This window comes from Penaeus japonicus, unplaced genomic scaffold, assembly GCF_977035675.1.
Source record: "Penaeus japonicus unplaced genomic scaffold, GWHDUDI00000001_assembly GWHDUDI00000024, whole genome shotgun sequence".
Lineage (NCBI taxonomy): Eukaryota > Metazoa > Arthropoda > Malacostraca > Decapoda > Penaeidae > Penaeus > Penaeus japonicus.
In genome coordinates, this window is record NW_028234426.1 from 10,258,111 (window position 1) to 10,270,610 (window position 12,500).

The 12,500-nt window shown below is 37.2% G+C and overlaps 1 protein-coding gene across 1 annotated transcript in view; it reads left to right on the plus strand.

Moving 5' to 3' along the window:
- Positions 1-12,500, plus strand: part of Sec63 (translocation protein Sec63) — a 27,074-nt gene that overhangs the window by 2,677 nt on the left and 11,897 nt on the right. Inside the window, exons 2-9 of the mRNA XM_043018980.2 lie at positions 3,356-3,452; positions 5,086-5,200; positions 5,407-5,512; positions 6,677-6,900; positions 8,481-8,609; positions 8,897-9,084; positions 11,632-11,832; positions 12,108-12,274. Of these exons, the coding sequence (XP_042874914.2) occupies positions 3,356-3,452; positions 5,086-5,200; positions 5,407-5,512; positions 6,677-6,900; positions 8,481-8,609; positions 8,897-9,084; positions 11,632-11,832; positions 12,108-12,274 (1,227 nt within the window). The remainder of the gene's footprint in view (positions 1-3,355; positions 3,453-5,085; positions 5,201-5,406; positions 5,513-6,676; positions 6,901-8,480; positions 8,610-8,896; positions 9,085-11,631; positions 11,833-12,107; positions 12,275-12,500) is intronic.

A 12,500-nucleotide genomic window follows, 5' to 3' on the forward strand; every position in this document is an offset into this window, starting at 1 on the left:
ATGGATGCCACAAATGCTTGATACAGGCCATATGTGCCTTTGACTTGTGGTAATCTTTCAAAACTAACATTTATTAATTACCTTTTATTGTTAATATTATTGGCATATATAATGTTACTTCTCTGATTTTTATCCCAGATTTCTCTGGGTCCTCTTGCTGTTATTATACACAATTTTGTTATTTTCTTTGTTTTGTTTTATCTTTCATTACTTTCGTATGACAGTGAAACTGGTATTTTATTATTTCCATATATATTACTATGTTCAAAGTAAAATTTTAAGGAAAATGATTCATTATTTTAAATATAGTAGTCTTCCACTCGAAGTTTGATTAAGTCTTAAATAGATCGTTGATAAGTTTCTATTAATTATCTTGTATAGATAAGCACACATTGAAACAAAGAGAAGTAAAGATAAGTTGTCTTTATCAGACTATCATAATTTACTATTATTGTTGTTGGTTATTTTTCTTCTTTATGATGTTGATGAAGGTGATTGATGTTGTTTTTTCATTATCATTATTATTATTATTATTATTATTATCATTATCATTATCATTATCATTATCATTATCATTATCATTATCATTATCATTATCGTTATCGTTATCGTTATCGTTATCGTTATCATTATCATTATTATTATTATTATTATTATTATTGCTATTATTATTATTATTGCTATTATTATTATTATTATTATTATTATTATTATTATTGTTGTTGTTATTGTTATTATTATTATTATTATTATTATTATTATTATTATTATTGTTATTATTGTTATTGTTATTATTGTTATTATTATTATTATTATTATTATTATTATTATTATTATTATTATTATTATTATTATTATTATTATTATTGTCATGGTCATTGTCACTTTAAGTATTAATTTTAGCTTTAGTTTGAGTTTTAGTATTCGTCTTATTATTATTATTACAATAATGATCATGATCATGATTAAGATTATGATTATACTTATGTTTATGCATATGCTTATTATGATTATGATTATGATTATGATTATGATTATGGTTGTTATTGGTATTGATATTGTTATTGTTATCATTGATATTATGATTGCTGTCATTGCTGTGATGATTATGGTTATGATCTGATCACTTACTGTTTTTATTGTTATTATTGATGATGATGATGATGATGATAATCATCATAAATATTGTAATTGTTATTGTTTTTAGTAATATTGATACAATTAGTAATATTGTTATTGGTATTCATATTGATATTTATCTAGGGATGATATTATGGTTACTGTTGTTGCTATTGTAATTATTATTATTATTATTATTATTATTATTATTATTATTATTATTGTTGTTATTGTTATTGTTATTGTTGTCATTATCGTTATAGTTATTGTTATCGTTATCCTTATCGTTGTCATTATCATCATCGATATTGTTATCATCATTGTTATCATCATCAATATTTTTAATATTTTTCAGTTCCTTTTTCTTTTACTATTTTTAATTATCATTTCATTATCATTGTCATTATCATTATGATTGTTATTGTTGTAAAGATAATGATGATCATGATTATTATTTTATTTTTGTTAATATTTTTATTGTTATTATTAGTTTTCTATTTTTTGTTATCATTAATATTTTAGTTGTTTTTAGTGTGAATTATTATAATTGATATTATGTTTTTAGTAATTTGTCTTTATCATTTTATTTATACTATAATTATCATGTTATGTTATAAGATTAACCCATTGCGGACGGGGTTAGATTCGCTTGCCCACTCTCCATAATAGGTTTTATTATAGAGTGAGGCAGCTTGAAGCAACATAATTTGAATCTTCCCACTCTCTTTCAGTCACTCATTGTAAAACTACAGCTGTTTTTGTATTTTATTTTTGTGTGTTCTATTGAGTTTAGAGACTTATATGTGCCATATAACAGGCTCTATCAATGCTGCAATTGACTAAAATTGTAGTATATGATCCATAGTAGCTCATTATTTTCTTTTATGGGAGGACAAAAAGCAACTTTATTTTTTGTATTTTTGTGCTGTCATGAAAGAATAATAAACCACCTACAATGAAGATAACATGAAGAGGTAGGGAAGAGGAAGGAAACCTGTGCTTGTGACTGTGAGTGCCACAGTGAAAGGCAGCCATATTGGCACAGGAGCACATTTTAGACAGTGGGTATGGATTGAGTCACTCTCCTCTTTTCGTTCTACCCTGCACATCCTTCATCGGTGGTACTTTAGAGCAAGAAGGCGTCAATTTGCTGTGTGCCATTGCTCTATAAAGATAGTACTTGGTTCCATTCAAGGCTCTCTCTCCTGCTGGTGCTAGGAGAAAGTGGTGCCATCTAGATTTTGGACGTTAAGTACCTTAATATTACTGTAATTACAGTAATTATGACTACAATTGCCATCTTCACTCCCTCCTTTCTAATAGCACAATAGAATAGCACAGTGATCCAAAATCCCCGAATGTCATGACACCCAGGTTAGATTGGTTTGTTTGAGAGAGCTCAGCACAGTGAGATCTCCTATTAACCAGAACTGAGGTTAATCATGATTTAGAATAAGTTATGTATTTTAACCTATTCACGACGGGCCAATTATTTGCCTAATGCTGCTCCCGTCGTCAAGATAACAAGTACACATAATCTTTATGTGCGATATCTCTCTCAGAGTGATTTTACTGGATACTGAGAGGCTTTTTTTTGACAAGTCAAGAACAAATGTATCGATGCAAATGCAACCGCAATAAGTATCTACATATGTAACTATGTAAAACATGTATTTAGAGGTAGAGGTTACTGATGTTATTACTATTATCATTAACATTAAAGAGAGGTTAGTAACAGTAGTAATAGTAACAAACAAAAACGTTTTTGCATATTTCAAGGTATGGGATAAATAGGTGAGGGCAAGAAAGCCTAGATGACCATGACCAAGCCCTTAAAAAAAAAAAAAGGAGAGCCCTGGTCTATCAGTACCAACACCTGCGCATCTGAGATTGTCAATAGCTGCAAGGAACAGTCATCAACAACATGGTTGAAAATAGCACACTAGGCAAACATGTAACCAGCATTCCTTGTAATACCACCAGTACACCACTTGGATAATGATCACTGGCAGTATTCAGTGGTGAGCCATGAGCATTATGTTATGGAGAACCTGCAATGTGCTATGCATATCAATTATTGTTAGTATGGTTAATACTACGGTTGCAATTATGATAACAATTATGATGGTTATGGGGATGGGAATTTTGGTCTATGTGGGTCCATATGCCCTTGCTTTCACTCTCTAGCTGATATGATGATCTTGGTGCCGATGTTATTGTGATATTCTATTTCCAGCTGAGGACCAGGAGAAGGAGAAATGCGAGATATTCCAGAGAAAGCTATCCAAACTAAAGAAGCCAGAGAAATGGAAAGGACTTCAGAAAAATACACAGTATGTCTTTATTGCTCTTATCATTGTTGTTGTTGTTGTTATTATTGTTACTGTTATCATTTTGTTATTTTTATTTTATCATCATCATCATCATCATCATCATTATTATTATTATTAATACTGTTATTAATATTATTATTATCATTAACCCAAATGCCGGGGGGCGAATTTATTATATTCTAATCAAATTGAATGGCAGCTGGCATACTGTGGTCATGTCCGGGCCAACTGCTTTGATGCGCGGTACACATGCTGTACCACCCGTCCAGAGAGGGTTAATATGATTATAATTATTATTGTTATTGTTGTTCTTCTCATTATCATTATTATTGTTATTATTATTATTATTGTTATTATTATTGTTATTATTATTATTGTTATTATTATTATTATTATTATTATTAGTAGTAGTAGTAGTAGTAGTATTTTATCATCATTATCATTATTATTATGTTTATTATTATACTCCCTTGATCCCTCCCCTCCCCTCCCCTCCCCTCCCCTCCCCTCCCTTCCCTTCCCTTCCCTTCCCTTCCCTTCCCTTCCCTTCCCTTCCCTTCCCTCCCCTCCCCTCCCCTCCCCTCCCCTCCCCTCCCCTCCCCTTCCCTTCCCTTCCCTTCCCTTCCCTTCCCTTCCCTTCCCCTCCCCTCCCCTCCCTCCCCTCCCCTCCCCTCCCCTCCCCTCCCCTCCCTTCCCTTCCCTTCCCTTCCCTTCCCTTCCCTTCCCTTCCCTTCCCTTCCCTCCCTTCCCTCCCCTCCCCTCCCCTCCCCTCCCCTCTCTCCTCTTTTTTTATGCATGAGGGGTTAGGGTGACATTTAGAGACTGTGGCAATCACAGACTATCAACAGGTTGCTTTTGTAGGTCTAACTGTAACAGATTAGGAAAATAGATCTCTAGAGCTAATTGCACCTGTCAAAAGGAGTGGAGTTTTGAGGCATTGCTGATGGTAATGATGAACATGATGTGCATTGATTTTATGGTTCTAGCTATCAGATGATTTTGCTCTTTCTTTTCATAGAAATCATGAATAGATATTTTTCTGTATCATCCTGTAGTTGGAGGTATTTCGTGGGGTAGAAAAAGCTTGATTCTGAGCAAGACTTAATGATTTAATCTAGGGGATGACAGTGGGCCATTCATCAGTTGATGGTGTGCTTTCACACCACTCATCGTCAACTGATTGTCAGAAGTAAATAGTACACACGTACACGCACACGCACACGCACACGCACACGCACACGCACACGCACACGAACAACAAAAAAAAAGAAAGAACATGCCCGCAAACACACATACTCCCATGCATGCACACAAAAAAATTAATGGGATGCAAGGCCACAGGGTTAGCTGGATTTTCATCATCTTGATTCCTGTGTGTGCAAATGGCGTGCTTGGTATTGTTGCTTCATGCCATTTTATATCCACTTAACGTTAAGGCTCAATATCTTGTTACTTCAAATTTGCTGACACATCACTGTTGTTAACAGCACCTCATTGTATCTACATGCTATCAACTTGTGTTCTAAATGTGTTTTTTCATATTTTTTACAATTTTATTTTTATTCCTATATGCTTCTTCAATTGCCTCTCTCAGAACTTCTTACATAAAGCTTTACTACCTTTCTCATTACAGACGAATTTTACTCATGGCTGGCTGGGTGGTGATGGCCTGCCTTGTATATAAGCTCCAACAGTTTGATTATGAAAATGCAAACTTTGATCCGTATGATATCTTGGGTGTTGGATTGGTAAGTTTTTTGTGTTTGTTCAGAATTTGCTCTCCAGAGGGAATGTAGCAAACAATCTTCATTTTGGTAGATCCATATTTTATACCTGAATTAACAGTTTTTGTCATTTGTTTTCTTTAAGAGAGAAAAAAAAATATTTCATCATGTTTGATATGTGCAACAGTATATATTGAGAGTAAACTACTTATGTTTTTTTTCTTTTGCAGACTGCTAGTACTGCTGAGATAAAAAAGGCTTACAGGAAACAGTCGCTTATTTACCATCCTGATAAGCCAACTGGAGATGAGAGAAAGTTTATGAAACTCAATAAAGGTGAGGAGTTTATTTATATTACTCACTATATATTTACACAGTCTATCCTTGCTATAATGGAATAAGGGTGTTGAGTCCCTGGCTGTATATCAGTAATTAATGAGTCTGTAACAGCCAGAGAATCTATTTAATCCTTACTTAGTCATGACTCTTTCTCATACCTCAGGACAAATGCTTGTATTAATTTTTGTCATGAAATTTCAAAACATACATTTGTGTACTACACTTTCTTGCTATTTTCCAAGTGTATTGTTAATCTGTTGTGGATGGATGTCATGATGGCGGTAGTTAGACTTAAAAGATTGGTGCCTACCTGATGTAACAACTGAAACTGCTCACTGTTGAAGTATGCTCACAGTTGGAAAGTTTTATGATTGTCATAATGCTGGCTTGAATTAAGTTATGTTAGTTTCAGGAACACTCAATTTATCCTGTCATTTTTCTGATTTGAATTAGAGTTACTTTGTTTTTACTAAGTTGAAGGGGATGTGAAACTAGCATAATGTGAGAATGATTTTTTTCCTCTGGTAACCCATTATATCTTGAAATAATTGAAAAATTAAACTCCAGTAAGAAAATTGCATCTGAAGATCTCTGCAAATGTATCTCATGCATAATGACAGGTAAAGGTATGTTTTGAATTTCTTAACACGATAATGACGGGTGGCAAGATATGTCATGTGGTGGCAGTGTCAGCCGCCGGAGACGAGACATTTCGTTGTGGCTATCCTCCTGGCTGACTTGCCGGGTGATTGGGCGTATAAAAATCCCAAGGCGTTAGGATTATGTGTTTGAAATATCCCAGTATTTCGACCATTTGGGGCCAAAACAGCCCCATCATTGATGGGTTAATGAATATAGATGCAGATCCTATGATTAAAAGAATTCAAGTGTGTGTGTGTGTGTTTATTTGTGTGTGTTTATTTGTGTGTGTTTATTTGTGTGTGTTTTTTTTATATGTTTGTGTGTGTGTGTCCATTTGTTTGTTTATGAGTTTGGTAGGGAGTATACTTCCATTCAATTGGCTGAAACTTCCTACTGATGCAAAAACCCAACTATTGAGGTATGACTCTCATATAGATAGAGATATTTCCCTTCATTTCATCTGGTTGCCACCTCCATGCTCAAGCCTTAGTGCCATACTAATACTCTCTTACCTTGCAGCGTACCTTGCCCTCACTGACGATGAGGCCAGAAGGAACTACGAGCGCTATGGTCACCCTGATGGGCCGGGTGCCATGCACTTTGGCATTGCACTGCCTTCTTGGATTGTGGAGAAAGAAAATTCTTTATGGGTCCTTGGGTTGTATGGTCTAGTGTTCATGATTGCTCTGCCGACAGTGGTTGCCATTTGGTGGTATAGATCTTCCAAGTTTTCAAATGACCAGGTATGTTGTTCATTTTGTTTTAATATTTTGGGCCTAGCTTAATGCTGCTCTTATACTTTATCCTTTTTTCTTTTCCATTTCACTATTGTCTCATTTCCATTTTGTACTTTTCCTCCCTCACCCCTCCACCCTCCACTCTCCTCCCTCCACCCTCCACCCTCCACTCTCCACTCTCCACCCTCCACCCTCCACCCTCCACTCTCCACTCTCCACCCATCACTCTCCACTCTCCACCCTCCACTCTCCACTCTCCACTCTCCACTCTCCACTCTCCACCCTCCACCCTCCACTCTCCACTCTCCACCCTCCACTAACCACTCTCCACCCTCCACTAACCACTCTCCACCCTCCACCCTCCGCCCTCCACTCTCCACCCTCCACCCTCCACCCTCCACCCTCCACCCTCCTCCTTTCTCCCTCCTCTCTCCTCTCTCCTCTCTCCTCTCTCCTCTCTCCTCTCTCCTCTCTCCTCTCTCCTCCTGCCCCCTTCCTCCTTCCTCTTTCCTCCTCCATCCTTCATCCTTCATCCTTTATCCCTCCTCCTTCCTCCCTCCTCCTTCCTCCTCCCTCCCCCCTCCTTCCTCCCTCCTCCCTCATCCCTCCTCCTTCCTACTCCTCCCTCATCCCTCCTCCTTCCTACTCCTCCCTCATCCCTCCTCCTTCCTACTCCTCCCTCCTCCCTCCTCCCTCCTCCCTCCTCCCTCCATCTCCCTCTTCCTCCTCCTCCTTCCTTCTCCTCCTTCTCCTTCCTCCTCCTCCTTTTCCTTCTTCTCTTCCTCCTCCTTCGTCCTCCTTCCTCCTCCTCCTCTTCCTCCTCCTCCTTCTCTTCCTCCTCCTCCTGCTCCTCCTCCTCCTTCTCTTCTTCCTCCTCCTTCTCCTTCTTCTTCTTCTTCTTCTTCTTCTTCTCTTCTTCCTCCTCCTTCTCTTCCTCCTCCTCCTTCTCTTCCTCCTCCTCCTCCTCCTCCTCCTCCTCCTCCTCCTCCTCCTCCTCCTCCTCCTCCTCCTCCTCCTTCTCTTCCTCCTCCTCCTCCTCTTCCTCCTCCTCCTCCTTCTCTTCCTCCTCCTCCTCCTCCTCCTCCTCCTCCTCCTCTTCCTCCTCCTCCTCTTCCTCCTCCTCCTCCTTCCTCCTCCTTCTTCCTCCTCCTCCTTCCTCCTCCTCCTTCTTCCTCCTATTCTTCTTCTTCTTCTTCGTAAATTGATAAAACTTGATTTTACAAAGATATTTAGCATGGTCTGGGCATCTGAAAATGCTGTGTTTTCAATTATTTTCTAGGCATATGGTATGATATATGAGTTTATAAATGATACATTAGCAAATTAGTTAATGGGTCAGTTAACCCTCTCTGGACAGGTGGTACAGTACTGTACCGCTCATTCAAAAGCCCAGTGGCTGGGCGGCACAGTATTGTGCCAGCCATTTAATTGATTTAGGCCTAAGCGTTCGAAAGCCCCGGCATTGTGACATTCAAGTCTAGAATGCCCCCTTCGTGAGTGGGTTAAGCAACTGAGGGAATAAGGCAATCAAGGTGGGCAGGGATAGAAAGAGAGAGAACAAGAGGATGAAATCATTTCTGCTCCAGGTGCTGTTAGATACGACGCAGCTCTACTACTACTACTTCCACAAGACGCCTCACATGGTGTTCAGGAGGGCGCTCATGGTACTAGCTGCTTCCTTGGAGTTTGAAAAGGGACACAACCCAGAGATTGTGGTAAGTCAATCTGATTGTATGCGTGTGTGCATGTATGTCTGTGAGATTTTCTGGGTGTATTTATGGTATTGGTGCTGTATTTTTGTTTGTTTATTCTGGATTATCATATGAAAAGCAGATTGAAGATTCAGATGATTATAAGCATTTTTTTCTAGGAAGATATGGCTACATAGCATAGATATATATTTTTAGAATTGTTACATTTGAAAACTATTACCCAACAAGTAGCAAAGATAATCAAACTATAAGAATAATCAGTAATATTTTCTTGCATGCTCTTCCTGCAGGAGAGGCCCACCGACAACATTGAACTGCCACAACTGATCAAGCAGTTGCCCAATCTAGGGGAGAAGAACAAGGAGCGCCCACTCTGCTTCCCCTACTCTATGAAGGCAAGATCGCTGCTTCACGCACACCTGTCGAGGATTCGCCTGCCTGATACCACCCTAGATCAGGACAGGCTCTACATTGTCAAGTGAGTAGAGTATGAGTGATTTTAGTTCTTCATGGGTGTCTCCATTTTGGATGATAAAGCAGACTAAGGCCAAAGATATTATACAAGTTGTAAAGTTTAATGTGGTATGACAACCACTGACTTCTAGATACAGATGCAAAAGTAATAGGTGGCTGTTTAGAAGGTGGAGGAGATACGAAATCTATAAAATAGTTAGAATTCATTAGCAGAGCATTGTAAATGACAGAAAATTAGTGGGAGATTTGGGGTAGGCCTTTGTAAAAAAAGATATATATAATGTTGGTGTTATATATGTTAAATTTTATTAATGTGCATACACTCATACTTTAACCAGTGTCTGTAATTATCAGGTTGGTTACAAGGCATTCACATTCTTGTTTTGATCACAATTATATTCTTTGCATTCATTTTAACAGAATTATTTTAGTTTTTCAACTTTCGTAAATGAATACAAAAAAAATAATGGTTTCCAACTGAAAAACGTGAAAAGATCGAGAAAGTGAAGGTGTTCTGTGCTTACAACTTACGGGCTATATCTTTGGATATTCAGCCTGGTCCATACATCTGAAGATGCTGTGTTTTCAATTATTTTCTAGGCTTATAGCATGATATATGAGTTTATATATGATACATTAGCAAATTAGCATTTGATACTAATTAGCATTTGGTATGATGGGTTAGTTAAGGCGCTGTCACACTAGCACTTTTCCGTCAATTTTCTGAAAAATTGTCAATTTTTGAGCGAATTGGCATCTTTCTAGTCAGACGAAAACATTCCTGTCGTCTTATTGGCCAAGCGTAATCAAATCAAGAACTATATTTTTAAATGTTCGTATTTGTTTTAAATCTTTAAAAATATTCTAATATAATGAAATTTACTTTTCTTATTTATAGCTTAAAAATGACAAAGAGAAATATGTAAATCTAAATTTTATTTCCATGGATAAAATTTGTTTTAAGTGCTCTACTTCATTGTTTACATCTGTCAGCCGCAGAGCGCGCTATTTTTCCTCCAGTTTTGAAACGCATTGGACTGTGGATGGACACAGGCCCTTCAGAAGAATACTTGAATTAGAATATTTTATTGCTTTTTCTTGTTACGCTTAGCATCTGCTAAAACTGCTAAAGTCTAGCATAACCGCGCACTATCGCTTGTTCGGCGCCATTGTTTACAAATGCGATGCGAGTATCACATTACTGAGCCGATGGCTCCTAGTGTGACTGCGCACCTCAAAAAATTGGCAATTTTTGAAAATTGACAAAAAAAAATAAAACGACGGAAAATAGGCTAGTGTGACAGCGCCTTTACACAACTGAAGGAATAACTAGCTTTTTGTATTTTGAGAAAAGTAAATGCAGTGTGATCCGACCCTGCAAAAAATGGCATTACTGGAAGGGCTAATGCTTGATCTGTAATACATCCTTTTTTTGTTCAATTGAGTCTTATACTCAGTGGTATTCTTGTCTTCTTTTAGTGTGAATGGGACACAGTAACTATGAACTATTGAATCTCTTATTGTCTGTCATACTTCCTCCAACCAAACTCACCAACTTCCTAATTCCCCAAAGACCCTCTCCTCTTCCTAACCCATTCATTGGTTGCCTGTTGTAAGAGAATTACTCAGTGATGTATTTTCCTTACTGTCATCTTTACAGTTCATATGCATCAGTTTAGGTATAATTATATACTCTATTGTTACATGCAGTGATTATATAAGTACTTCTTGCATTGAGATATACTTGCCATTTGGTTTGCATTAACTTTTTGGTTATTTGTTCATTTATAATGCTAGCTTTTTCAGCCAAATAAACTTTTATGGAATAACAAGTGCATATCAGCAATTTTTCTTGAGGTTATTTAGCAAAAGTTAAGCTTTTTGCTAATTGTTCACATTTTACTCATACTGGATTGTTAATTTTTCCAGCGTTGCTCCACCGTGCAGTATATATTTGTTTAATGAGAATATGGTATACCTTATCAGACATCTAAAATCAAGCTCTTGAAATACTTATCAAAATTTGCAAACTGGTACCTATTTGCAGCTGGGTTGTAATGTGGAGGAATTGAGTTCTGAGGGGATAAACCTAAGCCTAGAACCTTGTGTAATAGATTGGAATCAACCAAATCTGTCTAGCTGTGTCATGCTTCAAATGACAAGGCATAGATTGGCTGCTTATAATTTTATATGTAATGAGGCAAGGGAAGGTGATTTAGTACCAGAAAATGTGATTTATATTGAATATGTTTTTGTGGCAAATATTTCTGTCCAAAAAAATAGCAGGTAAACAGTTCTGCAGTGTCTGAATGGGCTGGGGAACTTTACCTTTGCATATTCAGAAATTTTCATGTCTGGCTACCCGCTGTACAGAAGAAACTTCTACTGTATGTGTGTACGGTATGACTTTACCTCAATCCATTTTTGTTTTTCCATCTCCCTATACTTGTCTTTTTCTGTCTTGCCTCATCTTGCTCTCTGCCAATCTTGCTTCCTAGACTCTAATTTTTTAAAGGAAATTATAGTAGCATTCCGCTGATTATTGTTCCAGATGCTGCCCAACGCTCATCAATGAAATGGTGACATGTGTTTCTCAGCTGATCATGCTGGCTCATGCAGGTCGCATCTCTCGCCTGCCATCCCTGGACACCATTGAGGCCTGCATGAAGCTCTGCCCACACATCATCCAAGCATTGTGGGAGAGCAAGAACCCACTGCTGCAGCTGCCCCATGTCAGTGAGGAATCACTCAGGTTAGCATGGCTTTCACTTGTTATTTGGCTGCAATAGTTTTTATATCCACTGATATATAATGTACCTCCCATGACCATTGTTTTCTTTTAAACCCATGGAAATAGCCATGACGTGATTTTGTGCCCCCCGGCAAATGCTGCAACCATATGACGTGATATCATGTCATCCATCAAAATAGTTAAATATATGTATATTTTTTTTTATCCCTCCTCAACATTTGGGAAGGTATATTAGTTTGGAAAAAATACTGATATAGGTAATTTCTTACCAACAGACACTTTGCAAGCAAACGCAGACCCCTGAATAGCCCAGAGATGTTATTGGCATTGTCTCCTTCTGAGCGACATCACATTCTGCGCTCTTTCTCTGAGGAGGAGTTCAGTGACATTATGACTGTGTGCAGAAAGATGCCACATATTGATATGGATGTGAATTATGAAGGTAATATTGAATACATGTTTTCTACTCTCCCTCTCTACCCTCATGTCTATTTCCTATCTCTTCTTTTTTGTACCTCATCTTCTATTTTTTTATTATTTTTTTTATTACATCTTCATTTAGTTAACAATTCCCCCAAAACTACTTTTTCTATCTATCTCCTTTTTTTTTTTTTTTTTTTTTTTTAACTTTTTACTTTTTACTTTTTACTTTTAATTGAAGTATATGA